This window comes from Maylandia zebra, linkage group LG20 (assembly GCF_041146795.1).
Source record: "Maylandia zebra isolate NMK-2024a linkage group LG20, Mzebra_GT3a, whole genome shotgun sequence".
NCBI classification, from domain to species: domain Eukaryota; kingdom Metazoa; phylum Chordata; class Actinopteri; order Cichliformes; family Cichlidae; genus Maylandia; species Maylandia zebra.
Genome location: NC_135186.1, coordinates 24,675,794 through 24,696,276, shown reverse-complemented (window position 1 = coordinate 24,696,276; position 20,483 = coordinate 24,675,794). Strand labels below are relative to the sequence as shown.

At 40.8% G+C, this 20,483-nt stretch overlaps 1 protein-coding gene across 11 annotated transcripts in view; it reads right to left on the bottom strand.

Annotated features, from left to right (window-relative positions):
• Positions 1-20,483, bottom strand: part of tmcc1a (transmembrane and coiled-coil domain family 1a) — a 46,328-nt gene that overhangs the window by 9,590 nt on the left and 16,255 nt on the right. Inside the window, exon 1 of one of the 11 annotated variants that reach the window (XM_004546128.6) lies at positions 18,708-19,236. The exons of 8 other annotated variants lie outside the window; for them this stretch is intronic. In XM_004546128.6, the coding sequence (XP_004546185.1) occupies positions 18,708-18,746 (39 nt within the window). In that variant the 5' untranslated portion in view covers positions 18,747-19,236. Of the gene's footprint in view, positions 1-3,226; positions 4,077-18,707; positions 19,237-20,483 lie in introns of those variants that run through there. 2 more of the 11 variants (XM_004546126.5, XM_076878843.1) reach the window with 2 other exon arrangements.

The following is a 20,483-nucleotide window of genomic DNA, read 5'->3' as shown; positions in this document are numbered from 1 at the left end:
CAAGTGAATTTAAAATCAAGGTGATGTGTATTGTATTGATGACTATGTGGCAACATTAATCAGAAAAAGACACACATCTATGAGTCCATTTAACTGGCACATTGTGTACATACAGTAAGTCTAATCACTATTAAAGCTTCCTGACAGCAAGCCAAGGTGATCGAGTGAGCTGGAGAAGTGGAATAGCCTGCTGAGCAAGCACAGAGCGAATGAACAGGTTTCAGAGGAGCACCTGGTCTGTTACAAAGCAGTATTGATAACCTTATAAGGGCGAGCATGAATGAAGCACACACGCTTGATTTGGTTTTCCCCTTTTTCTTCCAGGTGACACAATAACTGCATAATCAAATGTCTGCCCAGTTACTAAAGATAAAGAGAGCAAAGGACAAGTAAGCAGTATACTTTGTACTGGAGGACCCTGCAGTGCAGCACAGATAGATTTTAGACATTGTGATAAGAAGCCCTAGTGACCTGTACACACTGGCACCAAACCAACGTGCTGATCCAAAAAAACAAAAAAAAAAACAAAAAACCAAATTACTATCAGCGCATTTCTTCTGTTAGGTAAAGCGAAGAAACCAGTTCAAGCAGTAATGATCAGCTGTGCGCCTTCCCGGCTCTAAAGACTGGCCATTGCAAGATATGATCTAATGTTACCACACACATAGCAAAGCAATGCTTCATCCCTGGCTTTCAGTTACTAAACAAATCAGCATTGCCTGTACGATCAGTGTCATCTTCAAATGTCTGACTTTTAGTGTGACTAATCATGCAACAAATTAAAGATCATGAGCTGAAGGATCAGGCTAATTTCCCTCAATTAACATAGCCAAACATGTCGATGTGCTGAGCCACTGAAGCAAGAAGTGACACGCACTGCACCACTGGAGTCTGTGCAGCCTAATTAGGGACGTTTTGTGTGTGTGTGTTGGTAATTTGGGGAGCAGGGTGGTGTGCACCCCCCTGTGATTAGACTTTATCAGTTAAAATGACAAACAAAGGGTTTGTATGGACTTGTCCCCTGCCCTTCAGCTCCTTGCACACACACACACACACACTTCAGAGAAAACCTACTCTACCTATGTCCCAAACCGGGGCCACAGGTTGGTGTGTGTAACAGCCTCGGATCCAGTAAAGCTTGTTAGAGCCATGAAAGGCCACCACTGACTTAGCATGGATCGACCACAGGCCTGGGAAAAGCCGAGCTAAACCTAAACACCGAGACCTGCGAAGTAAACCTCACACAAATAGGCATTTAGGCAAGAATTTACCAAGCTAATGGTGTTAGATGTGCATCACATATAATTAGACACATGCAACAAGAACATCTTGTACTACCCATCTCACTCTCTCTGAACTGCAGAGGACACATGCCCCCAAAATCCATTTTGTTCAATGTAGGTCACCGAGCAGAAATTAGACTGTCATACGTCTCTTTCCTATTTTTTGTGATCAAAATGTTTCACTTCTCCTTTCTTTCTACACCAGATACATCAGGTCTGTCTCCTCTGAGTTGAGTTTAATGTGTTTGTTGTTTTGTGAGTTAACTCAGGTGAGATCGAGGACAGCTAGAGTCAGGATGTTCTCGAGGACAAACAGTGGAAATAGACACAGTCTTAGGATCTTGTCGCATGCTGATGATATCTACACCCTAACCAGATCAAGGCCAGAGGAATTTAAAACTCCACACTGACCCTGACTGTAGCTTGCTGTTTAAATATGTATGTTTGTCATAGTAAATGTTTCAGAATGAAACAAAATTATCTTCCCATTTGTTATGTTTGAGAGTCATAGCTTATACAACAGACTTACGGTATTTTATATAAACATTACAATGCAACGCAACCACGGCACAGCTCACTGTTGTACTTTTTGCAAGAAACACCTAAGTGACCATACCACGCTCTATGTTTCTTGCTGTCAAGTTCAGGTTTTCATTATTTGTGTGTGTGTGAAAGTGTGAAAAGTACAGTACCTTGTTATTCATTAAGCCCCGCATTCTAGCTGTGGGCTTCCTGTGTTGTTAGTTTGTGTTTCTTGAGAAGCAGCAGTTTCAAATGGCAAGATGCAAGAGTGATACTCCGAGGACGTTGCAACTCCATGTTTCTGAGAAATCTGCTCTGATCCACACCCCCCCCTATTATAATATTCCCTGAAGTGTGGAAAAGGTGCCTCCCTTATAATTCAAGTCATATCAGTAAGTTGAGTATGTTATCTACAGAGTCCAATATCCATGAAGGATGAGAACTATTGTAAGAGGGAGGATTTTTAGCTATCCCTTTCAGCTCTGTTCATTTTGCACTACACAGCTGTCGCCTCTCCATTTATATGACTCGTATCTCTGTGACTTTATTAAACACCCTGCATCAAAGCCGGTCATCCATGACTGTCTGAACTTCACACTGCTGATTAGTTGATCTGATCTTTAACCGTACAGCGTAGATATCAGAGAGTGAACACAGTCATCAAAGTAACAGCTTAACAGTACTGAGTGATCTTTTATTAACAGATCTGAATTTACGAGCGTTTGAGCATTTGACACTGTGTGCAAACACACGGTCAAACACTTAGTTGCGGTAGGTTATGTGTGAAATAGGCCTTTAGTGGAACGTTCACGGGCCCAAAAAGTCTGGTGCTGTATTTAATATTTATTTATTGTCATTTTAATATAAAACATTTGTGCATTGGACTACTATGTGCCACATTTAACCCCAACCCTACTTTCTGCTCCCCTGCATCACCATCTTGTGATTTCAGTTGAAATTGATGATTTGATGAAAATCCACTTGTTGTTTCCTTTAAGTGTATCCAACGTGGCAACAATGAACTCCATTCACAGGATATGGAAAATTACTAAACTCCATGTGATGCTGAACAAGGGGCAGTTTACTCAACACATGTACTCGCGAATGGCTGAATCCACAAAGTTACATTACTAATCACTATAATACAGCCAAAGCCTATCAGTGCACACACTAAGGAAAGGAGAGTGCAAAAAAAAAAAAAAAAGTATTTTCACTACTGCAAAAACACTTCAGGACAAAATCCTTTTTTCGAGCAAGACATCTGTGTTTTATTTATTACAGACACAGTGCACACAGCACTCCTACTTTAACTGATATGTAAGCAAGCACCATATCGCTATAAACACCTTTACAAGACTGTAAACAGTCTTTACAAACATAACAAACAACCTCACACACTATATACACATGTGGAGACTCACTGTGGTGTTGGGGGTAGGAAGTGGAGAGGTGTCAGCAGTTACCAGGTTAAGGATGACCTCCATGAGTGGGACACGCATGCGTGCAGCTTGGAGTGGAATATTTGTTTGGTCTCTCTATTTGTTTGTGTGTCTCTATTTGTTTGTGTGTCTCTCGGGGAAAAAAATACAGTGAAAGAAAAGGAGAGGAGCCTGGGTCTGGCACAGCACACATCAGTCAGGACACTTCTTCCAAACAAAGTCCACTTCACTCAAAGTCCACAGTTGCAAAGACCCCACTGGACAAGGAATTACTGCTGGCTTGATTGAATATCCAGAATCCATAAAATGCACAGTCACTCCAGCAATGTACCATGACTACTGATAGCTGCAGAGTCTACATTATGTTCTGCTGCTGGTTCACAGGGCTGCTGCTCCTCAAAGCCCATGGACGAAGCTTGAGTTCAAACACACGCTTCAGACAGAGAGCCTGTGCAGAGCCAATGCACTTCGACAGGCACGACTCCCACAGAGAGCGTACATTAGTAGAAGAAGAAAGACTCCTCTGGACCAATGAGCCCATCTAACGCATGTTTGGGGGTGGGTGACAGTACAGAGAATGTTAATCATACGAAGGCTCGCTGCGCTGGATGTAGCCTGGGATAAAAGCAGGGAGAGTTTACTGCGAAGTTAAGCGTTCAAAGCATCCATCGGGCATAAAATCCGCAGACGGGGGGAAAGAGAGGCAGAGACCCAGAGAACGGATGTGAGGGGAGCAAAAGGAGCACAGAAGAAAAAAAGATCCCACCAGGAGCTGTCAGTGAGAGGGAGACGGAGTGAGAGAAGGCGCAAAAGAGAGAGGGGTTGTGAGAAAGCCTCATGAAGGGAGGGAGGGCGGCTTTTCTTCTGTTTGAGTTTCTAGGCCAGTTCAGCTCCAAAACATTAGCTAGTTCAGGCAGAAAAAAGGAGAGAGAACTTTTCCATTCCCTCCTTTTAATTATCACAGTTTGATTGTCTCAGCCAATCAGTTTACTGAGTGATCACGCTGTAACAGACTGGACTAGATGCTTCTACTGATCAAAAAAGAAAAGAAAAAAACCCACACTGAACAAAATAACTGTCCAGCAGAAAAGCACTAATGCGTGGATAATTCTAGTTTAAGTTGGAGAAATCAAACAACAAGAAAGGACTGACATTATACAGTTGTATGATCATCGCAAGGCTGCAATTCAAAAAATATAAGCCTATAATTGGGTCCCTGTGCTACAAAACAGTGGAGTATTGGTAATTTATAGAGAGGATGGCCATAATTAGAGTGCAAAACAGTGTTTGTTAGTAAACAGTCCAGAAGAACTGAGACGGCACACAGTTGTAATTTTGCGTTCAGGTTGATCATTTTCACTGCATTAAAGCACAAATTGGCATCCAAATATACTACAAACACCTTTTTATGAGCCTCAGAGTCTTTCGCGTCATGATGAAACTGTGGTGTACAATTAGGTAGAAAAAAAGAAAGAAAAAGCACTGGAAGTAGTGGGTGTAGGGGGAATGGTGTGGAGTGGTATGGCAGGACGAGGGCAACTGAAGACTTCTGTGCCCAAGCCGACAGGAGGAGCAGGGCAACAGGAGCGCGAATACAGGGTTTAATGGGAAAGCAGGAGAGGTTTGGGGACCGGAAGAGAGCGGGTAGGAATTAGGGAGAAGAGTGCTTATATAAGAACAAGTCCAACTCGCTGTGAGATGTGTATGTTTGACCCCAGTACTGAATAAAAGGGACACATGGCAGAATCTGTGGTTTCAAATTTGAGCCAAGGCTTTACATTGGAAAATGTAAATATAGAAAAAATAGGTTAAACTATATCTGCACATCTGTAGAGCCATGAATAATAATATTTTCCCTTTACTGGCAACAATTCCCATTCAGACAAACAGTATATACTTTTGACCGTCTCTTTAACTTTTACCCAAAGAAATGGGGTCTCCCACTCAAAGGCTTAGCATTAACTTACTTTAGTAGTTTACAATGATTTGCTAAAAAATCTGGATTACTAATACCAAATAATGTTTGCTGTAGTGTTGTCAGTTAATCTAGTTTTAACTAGGGTAAAATGTTAACCAGCTAACTACCAGTTACCAGTTAAGTAGTTGAGCCTGGCAGTTTTTCAAATAGTAACAAACTTTAAAAAGTAATAATTTAAAGATGGGTGAATCCTCACTTTGTAAAAACCTCTAAAAACAAGACTACAGGGAGCACAAGTACAGATACATTTTCTTAGAGGCGTCTTAACCGTAACCCTTTAGTTGTTCGGGGAATCCATGACTGGAACTTCTGACAGGTGTTTTCCCATCAGTTGTGATTAAATGGCACACATTTTTTTGCTCTACTGTCAGTGTCATTCCAGCCTGAAGTCAAATTCTCTCGCACGGCAAATATGGCCTTCAGCGACTCTTGGCTATCCAGGAATGATCAAGCTTTCACAGTGACTCAGCATAAACTTTGGTGGGATTAACAACATGCAACAAATAGCAAAGTTTCAATGACACAAATCACAGGTGGTGGTGCACTCATGCCATGACAAGTGACTGACACCGGAACAGAAATAAATAGAGACGCTAGCCTCAGAGGCAGCTATACCTCATTAGCACCACATTAGCTGGCTAAAATTAGGGGACAGAAAGAACAGCTGTGGCTCACTTTAGGTGTTATTTACATTGACAGAAATTAATTACTAGTAGCTACACATTAACTGAGACAGTAATAGAAGGATTATGTCTTTACAATACATTAAAATGGCACCAAAAGTAAATAATTAATGAATCAGGTTGTTAAAGTAAAAAGCACAACATTACTTCTTAAATTAAAATTCTTTTGGAAAAGTTCAGATTTTTCAACTAACTCTGTCCATCTCCATCCACAAGTGCCCTGGATTTAATTAAAAACAACTCCACAAACGGGCAAAAACAACCCACTGAGCTCAGGAATCAAGCAATAAATAGTGTTATAAAATAAGGCCACTCTGTTCACCAGACCAGAAAATAACCTAATCTTCCACTTTTCACAGTATATTGTCAAAATGTTCAAAAACAGAGGTCTTGACGTATAACAGAAGGAACACAAGCAGAGCAATGAAGACCAGCAGCAAACTGGACTCATGATTATGAGTCCCCCCCCCCCCCAAAAAAAAAAACAACAGGAAGGACTGCTTCAGAGATCACAAGATCCATTTAATTTAACAGAGGATTAGAAACAGGATCAACAAATAGTGGTTCAAAGAAAGTGCAGTATGCTGAATAAGCTATAAGAAAGACAACCAGGATTAACTCTGCACAGATAGGCAGTAGATGGTTGAATGACCCAAAATTTAAGCTACAAGGGGAAAACCAACTAAAACGTAATAAAACAAAGAGTTGACAGTCATTTCTGTGACTGTTTTAGCTGAACTGTATTTATCACAAATGTTCGATTGAATCTTAAACAAAGGATCAGCCAAATCAAGCGAAAAAACGAAAGTGACAGAGGTGGTGACAGAATATTTCACCATGGAGAAAATAAAAGCTCTAAAATGCCCCTTCCCATAGTCCTGACCTAAATCCCATAAAGCACCAATGGGATCGCTTTTTGGGGGGAAAAAACTGAAAGCAAAGCTGACTGAAACTCAGAGGAAACTCACAAAAGCTAATAGAGAGAATATTTTATTCCATTTTGTGTCAAAACACAGTTTTGTCTTCATTTTAGATTATACATCTTTTGCATATTGGTGAATATTTAGCCTTAACTTTATCCTTAACATTTTCATGTCAGATTAAACATAATTTATATATTATTTTGACTTGTTCGAATACTTTTTAGGTTACCACTAAGGAGTTAAGATTAATATGCATATATCAGGTTCACTAAGAGACATCTGGATGGTGCATTGAAGAGCAAAGTTGGAAATGAATGTGAATTAATAAGTTTTATTTAGACCCAGTACAATTACTCACGTTAAAAAAATAACAAAGAACTGCATTGCAGAGATATAGAAAAGGGGAAAGACCTGCTGAACTGGTGATGTTTAAAGTCAGTAAAGAATAAGCATGCGTTTCCAGTCAATGACACACCTTCAGTCTACTATGATACATCAGTGATTTTCCTACATAGATTGATTTGTGACATCCTCTAACTGGTTTTTAGCCAAAACCAGCAGGAAACTCACCACCACTGTAATAAAGTCATCAACATACATTCATCGGCCACTTTATTAGGTGCAGTATGCCACTGGACCCCCCTCTGCCTTCACATCCCAAAGGCGCTCTATTAAATTGAGCCTACTCAGGTAGGCTGTGTGGTTTATGCTCAACTGGTACTGAAAGTGTGACTAGCAAATATCCCCCATGCAATTACACAGCCACCCTGTACCACTGAAAGGGCAGGATGGATCCATGCTTTCATGTTGTTTACGCCAAATTCTAACCTCAACATCTAAATGTCACAGCAGAAATTGAGACCCATCAGACCAGACGCTATTTTTGCAGTCTTCTATTGTCCAATTTTGGTAAGCCTGTATGAACTTAAATTACCATTCTTCTCTATTCTGGTTCTCATTTTGTAGTTCAGCAGGTTATCTCCCTAAAATGCAATGAAGTGCTGCCAAGTGATTAGATATTTTAAGTTAAACAGCAAAATGTATAGGTTTCAAATGCGCTTTCAGAGAATATAATATATAAAAATATTATACTATCTCTAAAACAACTGTGATGGTATAAACCACACCGCCTGTTATGGTGACACTTAAAGCTCAAGTCTGATTACCTCCGCTGTTACTCTAACTTGGTAAAATGTATCTGTATTGTCCTTTTTTTACATTTTTAATCAAAAAATAAAAACACGAGTTTAACAGTAAGGATTTTTCTTTCTCTTAAAAAAATACTGTTTTGAACTAACAGTGCTGTGAGCTGATGACATCACACACAAAGACACAGAAAACAACTCGTGTGGATGTGTTTACTCAGCCAGCGCACAGGGCCATAATAATGGAAAGTGTCGTTCAGAGGACAGAGCTTAGCGCTGAATTAAAGCCAGGTCTGTGCTCCACAGCCAAAAAAAAGTTCTGGAAAAATCCAGAAGAGACAAAGAAGAGACTGGGTCTGATGTAACTGGACTGTGGTTTGGGAAAGGATAAATTCTCTAAGTTTTATAAACAGAAAGTTATGCAAAGATTAACAATACAATGCAAAACCCTTCCAAACCTTAACCTTGAGCTTTTATAACTGGAGCAACAAGTTAGATGCATTTGTCCTGAAATTTTGCATCTAACTGCAGAATTAAACAAAAGTTGTTAGTTTTTTTATGCAGGGGTAACACCACAGCTCGCTCCATGTGACAGTAAGTTGTGTAGTATGGTCTGGTGGCAGGAGATGAGCAGTTACATAAAGGCAGAAGAGTGAGAGGTTTGTCTGCACAGACTGATGGTAATTCAAGCCTAAAAGAGGAGATAACCATGACTCGGGCCTCTGGCTTTCTTCAACAATACCTTCCCCCATAACAAAAAGCCCTCTTTCCAACTCTGGCTGTCCAGTTCTCACTAGTCTAGGCTCCAGTATAATCAATGGCCCTATTAGCAGTTACATAAACCCCTGAGCACTTTATACACATGGACATTTATAGCTGGTGGCATCCAAGAGTGTGAAACATCTTCATAGCCAGCCAATTCCTGGCTTCGACAAGAGCCAAACAGGAAGGAAAAGAAAGAAATGTCCATAACAACAACCCAAACAATTATCTGTTATCATGTCCTGTGCTGAAACTGACAACTGTGAATGCAAAACATTCGACATCTGACAAGTAATCATGTGTTCAGAATGAATTTAAGTATTACCAGATTTTAGATGTGGGTTCAATCAAATCATTAGAAGGGTTTCACGCGTAGATAAATGTATACAGTCGCTTTCCTGAACTACTGATATACTTTACCTTATTTTCACTGGAGCTACTTTTTGCTAAACAAATACTATAAAAATAGTCACAGGCCAGCACACTTGTTCAGGGCCTACTGCAGAGGCCGTGGAAAACTACATATACATGGCATGCCCATTTACCTGCAGTAATGATAGCCTCATAAAGTGGGTGAGGCCGTTACACGGGCTGATATCAGCCTAGTACAGACGTAGCCAATAACTGTCTATTATTCAGCTAATATGTAACAAAAAACTGCAGTACAGAACTACACACAATGGTTTCGAAGTCATGTAGACATCATTAATGTCAACACAGCAGCCATACAGTTTCATAAAAGGCTTAAATATCTGTATTGTAACAGCCTCAAAAGGCCTGTATGTTGTAGCACCTGAACCTTTTTGTTGTTTTTTTGGTTTTCCATTAAGTTTCTAAGTCTGAATGTGGATGTGATGCTGTGATGTGAGTAATGGATGTGTCAAAGTGTACACAGGAAAGCAGTGTGCGTATACGTGCAGGAAAACATAAGAGTGGGTTCATGGGGAGACACGGTGTTGGTCTATTGGTGGTAGCTGGCATTTATTGGCCCTGCTTCTGTTTATACTCAGTCATCCTGGTTATGCAACGTGGAACAGAAAGGGCACCGACCCAAAATGCAGACTTAGTCTGGCAGGATGCTGCACAATGTTCGGTACCATGGGGCAGTATGTAAGCCCAAACACAGCCAGCCTATTCATAAGCAGGAAGATGAAGAATCCAGAACAAGCAGTCCCAGCTTTTTGGCCCTGGAGGATTATTTAGTCTGGCCTCTTCTCACTTTTTGCCTCTGTGTTAATCTCACTACTCACTTTTAAGCAGACTTATTGGATGGTCTGGCCTCTGGGTACTGTTTCAGAAGTTTTGCAAGCCTCCACTAAGAAGCAGCCGATTTCATAACAGGAAGACAGATAATGAGTAGAGGCACTTGTCTAGTAGGAAGCTCATGTCGTTACAGGGCAGCTAAATCTAATGAAAATCTTCTTCTCTTGTTTCCAGATTAAGACTATCTTGAAAAACAAAGTTTGGTGGCTCTGGGTATCTTGTGTACTGAGACTAATTTCACAACATATGCACGCAATCAAGCAATACGTTTGCGTGCATGTTATGCATGCATTATCCTGAGTCACACAAACATAATTTTTGTGACTCAGGAAATACACTGCTTGGGTTTCTTTGGTGAAAATTTAACTTTTTTTTTTTTTTACTTACATGTGCCATTTATTAAGTTAATGATGGCCCAGTTCCATTTAAGTGATTCAATACAACCATAATTTATAACAGCTCTGTCTGCCCCTTTCCTGCCATTGCTACTCTACCTGCTCTCATTAAAGATTGATGCCCCGTATTATCTGACATATTCAACATAGGTCTACATTTTAATAAATAATACCTGGTTTAATAAATTAGTTTCTGCTGCTATTGAGATCAAGAGCTCAAAACATAAAACTATAAGAGAATCTCACAAATTTACACAACCAACTACTCAATGAGTAGTATTGCTTATTATCCACAAGGGGGAGCTAAAGCACAACGATGCTACATGATGTGTGTCGACTGCTGTCCCCTGTGTTAGTGCTTTGTCTGGTATTTCATTTCCTGACAGGTTTCCTGTCAATAAACTCAAGGTTTTGTTGTATTTTTATTGCATTCTTCCGCTATCACTTGTCCTGCTGACAGACGTGCAGGCCTTTGTTGTAGCACAATTCAGCTCTGATTAGTGAGTAACATCAAAGCACACAGATGACTTGTTGGCTGATAATATGAACAGAGATGAAGGAGGGACATGTCATGGAGATGGAAAGTAGAAATAATGTAATTGCCTATATTAATTTACAAGACAGGAGATCTAGAGAGGAGATATTGCCAGAAAATTAAAGATGTGTCTATATCAATGAGGAGGAAAAGGCAACCACAATCAAATTCAATATAAACTCTCTCTTGACACAAAAAACACAACTCATTTCAATGATGTGATGTCCAGTACAGACGGGAGACCTTGTAAGAGGTGGACAGTGAGAAAATGGAGATTCCTGGGATTGCTACAAATTGACACACATGAGAATGAGAGGAATGGCTCTGGTTATTAGTAAAAAGGAAAATATGATGAGATTTCCCGAGAGATTCTGACCAGATTTGAAATGTGTGTGCAAGTGGGTCAGTGGAGCAGAGCTGAGCTCAGCGATAAATAGTTTCATCCATAATTCAACAGAGTCAGGCGAATGATATAGACTGCACAGGGAGTGGCAGGGATGCAGAGCACGACCTCTCTTAGTCTGTTTCTCTGCTCTCCATCTCTCAGAATGAGCAATTTCCCTTTGAAAACAATCCGCTGGTCTATCTGAATAAGGAGCAGAAAACTAAAGAAAACACTTCATCAGATAGATGCAGCTAGTTTATTTTGACGACCAAGCTGAAGGAAATCAAATTCAGAGCTAATACTGGCAGCTGGATAAATGAAAGCAAGCAGTGTGCAAACTAAAGATGGACTGGGACAGGGGACGGTGTCCGGGGAACAGACATGTAGGTTAAGGTTGACCCAAATATTCTCAGCGAGTGACTGACCAAGTATGTAGCAACCTTGGAACGGCTGAGAAAACAACAAAGACACACATGCGTGCCCACACTAGTGTCACATATACTCACACGAGGCCAAAGAGGAAGGACCAGCTGCAGGACCAAAATAAATACACAAACGATGACCCACGGAGACTTCTTGCTGACATGTGCACATATATGCACGCGACCTCATGCACAGACACCCAATTAAAACTTTTTTTTTTTTTTTTTTTAAATATGGTTAAAGTTAAATCATATTATTTTAAGAGGGGGTGGCGGTGTACTCAAGCAACCACATAATTAAACATAAAAATGCAATTCATCTTTGGAAAAGCTCTAATAAAGAGGTCTAACAAAAGCTACTTTCAACTGCGTCTTTCTCACAAGAGACAAAGAGGTCTAGTAACACACAAGATTATGGAAACCTTAAAAATTGCATAAATATATATTTCTGGGGGGGGGGGGGGGGGGTTATAGATAAATAACATCATTCAGACACACTTGAAAGTGAACTTGGTTAACACTGGTTCAGACAGTTGTCTATTAATAGAATAGGCAAAGAAGGCACAGCAGGCTTCTTCCTCATTCAGACCCAGATTAGAAAACTAAGAGGGAACTGAGAGAAAAAAAAAGAACCTCAGAGATTTTCTTCTTTTCTCCAAAAGTCTATCCATCTTTCTGATCAACATCGACCTTTACCCATACACCATTGCATCAGTGTTTCAAACATTCCCCTACCCCAGCTCAACACAGAGGTCTTTCCTGTTTTCTTCCTTTCACACCATAACATCTGGAGGGACGTTTCAACAAGAATTTCACACATAAAATGACTTTTTATTCATTAACTGTTAACCTTTGCTGTGAGCATGAGTGCCAGACTAGTGTTGTGAATACTAACAGCATGCAGGACCGGAAAAAAGGCGTTGGCCTATATGTACAACTACATGAATATTCAAGAGCTTAATTAAACAGGTTGAGGATATGCTTCAAAGGGAACACAAACAGAGAGGTGTAGAGTTCAAGCACACACAAAGGAAAACACAGAAACACACACACACACACACACACACACACACACACACACAGTGCATATGTATGCACACATTGCATACTAAAGCCTAAGCACGAAATCTACTCTAGAGTTAGACATTTACTGTAAAGAACTCCAGCTGGGGTCTGGTAAATTGCCTAATACAAGTAATTTATTCTAACTGCCAAATTCCAACTTTACATTAAAAGAGAATGAAAACAGGAAATAGTCATAAGCAATAAGCGAACAAGCGATATGATGCCATTCCACATGACAAGAAAGTGCTTATTTACATAGTGTACAACATTAGATTGGAAGATCTGGAAAACTGCACAGGAGTCTAATTTTAGGAAGCACTTCTCTCTCCTCTAGGAAGGTGTTATTGCACTACTCAAGCAGATGAGGTGGCTGCGAGATCTGACAGCAAACCTGCAAGCATTCAGCTGAGCAAAGCTGCTGCAAACCTCTTTGAACATCACCCTGTTACTATGGAGACGGGTAACTGGCTACACTGTCTGAGCACTGGACACAGATGAGAGGAAGCCCGAGAGAGTGAGCGCTTAAGAAGGACTGCCTCTAAGACATGAAACAAGGAAAACAGTGACAAGGTAAAGGGGGTGTGGAGATCAAAACAGTGAAGTCAGAAAAGCTGCTGAGGAAGTGTGACACATGAGTAACAAGCAGTGTAGCAGATTCACATGCTTGTTCAGCAAGGAAACTTCAGGTTTAATTTTAGATGCTGGAGGAAACCGCATGAGATTTCCCACAAGTGGAGAAATCTCAGAGTCTGAAAGATAAATAGAGAACTACAGGTAGTTGCATAAAAGGAGAAATCAAATTAATGTAGAACATTTGCCCACACATCCGCAAACGGACACGTGTATTGCATGACTTTGGGCAGTCCAAGATGACAGTTTGAAATATCTCTAAATATATCTTTGGCTAAATTTGAAATGGTGACCTTACCTCATACTGTGCTGCAAAAATTGGACACAAATTCTTCTCACAATAATCATACTTCATTACTTCTACCAGTAATCTTTACAAAGCATCCACGTGGGATAGGGTATGATATGTCATAACACTTACTGGTTGGCAGGTCATTATAGACTCCAAATTTGCCAAAGTGTCAAGAAGTGGGGGAGACCTTACTGCAATCTCTGGAAACACCAAAACACCAGATGGGTAAATATCTTGCCAAAGAATTACATTTATCAGCCAAGTAAAGCACTGAAAATGTTCTGGTGTCTCGTAGTGGTGAAGAACTTGACTAAATTGGATGCTTATTTGAGCAAACACATCAAATACTTGCACAGACACACAAAAGTCACAGCAAGCAAGTAATACAAGTAATGAGAGAGCTCAAAACAAGATGTGATAAAGAACAGAGCATCCATTGTATTAAATCCACTGTTGATATTAGTGTTTGCTTAGGTGATCAATGATCAGCCACAGTGTAGAATTTAAATCAACCACGACAGAAACACATCACTGATGTTTTAGTTGAACTCAATGGTCTCAGAAAAAGTAGACAAGGCAATATTTACACACTTACATGAACAAAAGAGAAGACTTTGTTTTCATAGATAAGCAAAAAAAGAAGAGTGAGAGTGAGAGATGACTTTCCCCTACAATGCTAGGAGGGGAAAGTTAAGGAAGACAGAAGCATTTGAGAACAATTTCAGTGTCTGCCCGAAAGTCAACAACATCACAAGCTGCCAACTGATTGCTTTATGCTGCATCCTAATTTCAGTCAACAACCACATAGTCGTGATGGTGCACTGACAGCACACACACAAACACACAGATAGAGCCTGAAAACAAAATTTGCTACAGGCTGGTGGTTAGTGAACAGGCTGAGATGAGATCACCTCCAGTGTGTACTAAGAGCACATGCTTCATCATCCCCGTGGCTCTCCCCTGCCTCCACACACACACAAACACACACACGCGCTCTCTCTCTTTGCTAAAAGTCAATCGAAACTCAGTTGTTTGATTATACACGAGTCTGACTGCCTGCTTCTGTTTCTGTCTTTATGTGACTAAAGGGCAATCTGCTGTGGCAGGGGTTTGTTAAGACTTTACCATTCATTTGCATCAGCACTCTGGGTAAGCGAGACATCATGCTTGTCTTTTGCCGATTTCAAAAAAACTCAATGTCACTAAAATAGTTCTAGGATGAGCTGTTCTGTCCTGATGCAAAGGTCAAAAACGCTTTCATCAACACACAGCCAATAGCCTGAGGAGGTGAGAGACGATGGGAGTGCAGTGATGGGGATGTTAAAGTAGCAGGGACAGAACAAGCCTCGGGGGACCAGGTGAAGTTCGGTTCCTTCCACCGACACTTCTCCCCTCTGCTTTTCTCTTAAACACTGCCACAGCAACACACAAAACTCAAACCCTTCTTTAACAAGTCATTGCTTTTAACAAACACTTTCTAAAAAGCAGTCCTATTAGGGGCAACTGTTAAAATTACCAATCATAAATGCATAATTGAAGTGTGAAAGCGAGTAGCTGCTATGGATTTTTCAATTAGTTTAATTTTGATGACTACTTTTGATTTAAGAAGCTAATTAACAGAAAACAAATAATTGTTAGACTTGTTTTAGCAGTAATAAAATGTTTGAAAAAAAAGACATAGGAGTTTAATTTGAATTTTTAAACACTTACAAATTTCAGGTGCACTAAATGAAAGGTTCAAAAGAAAGACAGCACAGAAAGAGTAAAAGACGTATATGACCACAAACAGAGAGATCCACATATAGATGAAAATCTGTCACTTCCTCTATTCAATCAGTGCATTTGCGACTTCCTTGAATAGGCTGAATGTGACCCGGGAGCCCAAATGAAGCTATTACATAAACATCTATTCTTTGCCAGACATCATTAACAACCTGACCACAGAAAACACACTGAAACTGGCTACAACACTCAGTGTTTTAAAAAATGGAATCTTTAGGAGATCAGGAATAAAAACACTGTTTAAAAACTTAAAAGATTTAAAAAGCCAATAATTATTCACCCTCAGATTTTAGCACATGTGGCCTATAGACTACAGAAGGACCAGATTATCCACAAAGAAAAGAATGAACTCTTTCATTATTAAAAGAGCAGTAATGGAGACTTTTTGGATCTCCAACCAACCCTCAGGTTTGTTATTTTGTGACGCTAAGTTGCAGACAGTTCAGTTCGCACCAGTCCCCAGAGCTGCCCACCACCCTAAGATACTGCAGTTGGTGGGCAGGTATTGCAACACATCCTCCAACCAATGCATCCAAAAACTATAGAGTCATCAGACATCTAGATGGATTCATCATGTACCACGTATCTCCCATATTAGGATTCCTACACTGGCTGCTAGTCAGAGACCAATTTGTCTCTTATCATATTGAAGAAGCTATATATACTAGATACTATAGACTCAACAACAAAAGAAGCTCAGAGCAGGAGCAGCTATCTCTAAACTATATCTCAGGAGAGTAAAAAAAAAAAAAAAAAAGAAATAGCAAAACCTCATGCTAAAACATGCCTGCATTTCACAGTGTTTGAATGGAAAAGGTGATACTGGTAGATTTAATGAGAGACAATGATACTATCAATACATAAAGAATCACTGTTGGGGCGTTTTAGTCTGGAGCTGATTACATGACTCAATCAATGACAATTTGATTAGTAGAAAGAGCAACCTGTGCTTCAGAGATGCTACATTCCCCGGGTGCATCCATCTTTTTAGAGAAAGATTCATACAACATGATTATGAAGGCTAACATGACTCAACGCGTTGTAACAATTAAATAAAGCCAGGAAAATCAAGGACACTGGACCTTAACCCCACTAAATATTTATCTGAGCACATGGGGACAGTGCTGCAGAGATTAGCAAAGGTCTGGTGGTCTGGCTGGGTTCAAATCCACCAGCCAGCTGGGCTGTTCTGTGTGGAGTTTCCATGTACTCCCTGTTCCCGGTTCTCTCTGGGTACTCCGGATTCCTACCATAGCCTAAAGACATGTATGTTAAGTAAACTGGTGTAATTGTCTATCTGTGTGTGTTGGCCCTATGATATAGTGGTGATCTGACCAGGGTGTACCCCACCTTTCACCCCGTGACAGCTGGGATAGGCTTCAGCCCCCCAGCGACCTTCAAGTGGCTAAAATGGATGGATAGGATGAGACTGAGAAAGACAGACAAGACAACACTGTCATATCATGTTAGGAAAACATTTATCAACAAGCTCACAGTGTCCCTGCCAGCCTGAGAAAATGTTGTCACTAAGGCAAAAGAGCTGCATATATTCTGAGATTCATGTTTAGTTTTCAGTCAAATTGTTACTGATTATTACGACGGGATCAAAATTTTTGTATTAAATTCAAAACAAATGTAAAATATACTCAATTTAATATAATAAGCTAATTTAAACCATTTAATAACTAAATAACTTACCAAAAAAAAGTACATCCTATCTTACGATACAGCTATAACAAAACACACATTTGAGTGCATTTTCAGTTTGAATCAGCAAATTATAAAACTGTGCAGATTTGGGGCTTTTCTACAGAGCACAGCATGCCAAAATAAAAAGATAAACAACAGAAGACAAAGGATGAACAGGAACACAGGTGTGCATGTGGAGATGTGGCTTAAGGGAAAGAGAAGGGGTCACCTACCCGACCTCTTTCCTTTACAGTATTTCCCGACAGCCCACTTTTGGATGGGATGCGGATAGTGAGCATTCGCAGACAGGCCCTGGAGGAGATTATGATCTCCCAAGACAAAGACTGCTTCATCTCTCTCAGATACAAAACTCTTAGTGTGAGAGAAGTAGCCTTAAGGTTTGGCTGGTGTTTTTATTTCTTCTCAGTAGCTCATATCACACCAGAGTCTACTCGGCTGTCCCTCACCATCTCCTGTCCAAAATGAGTCAGCCTTCCTGAAGCTGAGCATTTCGCACCTTGTAGCCTTTCACGTTCTATATCTTTTTACTCCTACTCTATCACTTTGTCTCTCTTTGAATAGGATGTAGACCAGATTATACTCTATCACTCTGGGTTCTAGTCTTTCTAAAAGTGACACCGTGCATCTGTCTGCCCGGAGCATTTGCGCATGTACACACTGACATTTCTTAGCACATGAGCATCTGACAGCCTTATAACATGGTGTTAAGAACAAATAGTATGGGTGTAATCAGTCAATCAATTAATCAGCAGTTAATTGTAATTATAGCTCACAGGCTGAGCACCACCTGCAGAACAGCAGGCTTTTAACGGACCTGCTGCTGATTTCCAACACAAGCCTTCTACTCAGTTTAACAACACTGGCATCAGGGGAGAGATACATTAAACCCATAGTCAGTTTTAGAGCACAGCCAACAGAGTGTTATTGTAAGTGAGTCATAAATGCTCCCTAATAAGCAATAATCAAACACAACATTTACCAATAATTACGTCCCTCTGTAATGGCGCCAGTCGACTTCATGCTACCAATCTCACCACTGGAGAATGAGTTACTGTTTAACAAGAGCGAAGATAAAGTGCAAACACTGATCACTGATCACACTGATGACTGAATTGCTTAACAGGGAATGAAGGATCAAAAGAAAATCAGTTTACTGTAAAGACTGCTGGTATCAAAGAAGTGAGCAAACAGTGCTTTATACTTAATCATGAACTGCCTCTGCACATGATAACAGAGTCAGTTTGTTCATTTTGACTGCTCTTCTGAACCAAACTCAAAGAATCCCCAGTTTCTGGCATATTATCAAATAGCAGGAAGATAAAGAAAGGAAGAGAGATGGAAAAATGGTAATGCATGACACAAGTATTACAGAGATAATACAAGGCTGGCAGCAAAAATGTAATACAAACCGGGCTTCAGCTGTAAATGGATCTGTAGCATGGAGACAGGAAGACACGTGGTTTTAGTGACAAGCCAAGTGTGTTTAAGCTTACCTTGGAGTACTGTCTACGAAGACTGAAGCGCTGCACCATCCTGACTGCCTGAGTGACGGACCCACAGCTGGATCCCCTGTTCTACTCCTCTCTGCTGATATCCTACCAAAGTACACACCGCCTCACATAGTACACTCCACACTCACGCCAAAGGCACACATGCTACCATCCTCTCCAAAGATCCATGTGCACACACATTTGTAGTCCACACCGCTCTAGTCATCTACTATGCAAACACAAGTGGGGAGGGGGGTGAAAAAAAGGGAGGGAGAGCAAAAGGAGATAATAACAGCTCAGCCGTGTTGCCCTCTACTCATATTCACAGTGATCCCCTGAGCAAATCTCTTTCTCTCACAAGATACAGTCACTCAGACAAAATACTCACACCACATGGCTGTCTATACACAAAGAATATTCAATAAATACACACACACACACACACACTCAGAGAATCTGGAACGCAGATGAAATGAGGTCTTACGTTCACACATGCACACAACCCTCCACATCCTCTTCTGAACACAGGAGTGATTCACACACAGCTCTCACTCATCTAGGACAAGGCAAGGTTGCCTCCTGCTTCCTGTCAGTAGGCTGAAGGGTGGGGTGAAGCGAAGGTGGTGGCAGAGGATGAGAGGAAGGAGGGGGAGATTGGAGAGGAGGAGGAGGAGAAGGAGGAGGGACCAGCTGACTATCTGTATTAACTCTCTCCAGGGACAGAGGAGGGGGACAGGGAGGGAAAGACAGAGGAATAATGAGGGACGAGGGGGGGGGGGGGGATGTTCAGAAAGGGAGAAAGCAAGAAAGAAAAAAGAAGTGCGACGATCAATGAAGAAAATTGATCGTTCACCGAACATCCATCATTCTTGATGCAACACTCAACCTCCACTAGCAGCAGACCTCACACACCTCCAAGGTCAACCATGCTGTTACTATGACAACCTAAGCAGGGCGTAGTCCCAAGAAAGCAAGTTTCAGGGTAACCACGGCGACCGCTCGATAACCTTAATTGCATTGCTGTGTTGTAGTGTGGAGACATGACTATGATGGTAGTTAAGAGAAGAGCCAGACAGGTTATAACCTCTGCCAAGGTCAAGCAGCAGAACTCAGAAAGGTTGATGGTCGTCCATCATAGCAGCAAGACTAATGGAGCACAGATGACTGGCTCTCAGCCTTGCTCTGTCACTCAAGGTGAGGTCATTCATGCAGGAATGAAGTATACTTGGTTTTACAGATGAAGAAAGAGGAGAGGGCTTTACTAAATTTAGCTCACACATTATAGCCTGCTGCTTAATGTGGATATCAAGGCCCACTGGCCTAGACTTACTCCCCACCACTGGCTTAAAAGCCAGATAGCCAGACGTCCTTCTGTCTATGACACATTGATGCTTTTTCTTGGCATGGCTTACTTCATTATCCAAAAGGATCAGTCTGGTCTACAACAAACATGAGCTCATAAAGCAAACACTCCCAACACATGAACCAAGCCCAGTGCTGCTCACAGCAGGAAGGCTGATCTAACAGCGCCCTCTAGTGGTAATGAGAAACAACTGGAGTCAGGAACACCAAAGGTGGTTAAAGTCAGAACTTACGGTCAACTTTTACAAGCAAATTACGTAGGAAGATAAAAGCACTTCCATTAAGAAACGGCAGCTAAATGGCTGAAAACAAGCAAATAAAGAAAAAGAAAAACGAATATCAATGGCTTACACATTGTGGGGTCTGCAGTTTTTTGTTTCTTTTTGCACCACAAAAAAGCAACAAAACAAAGCAATG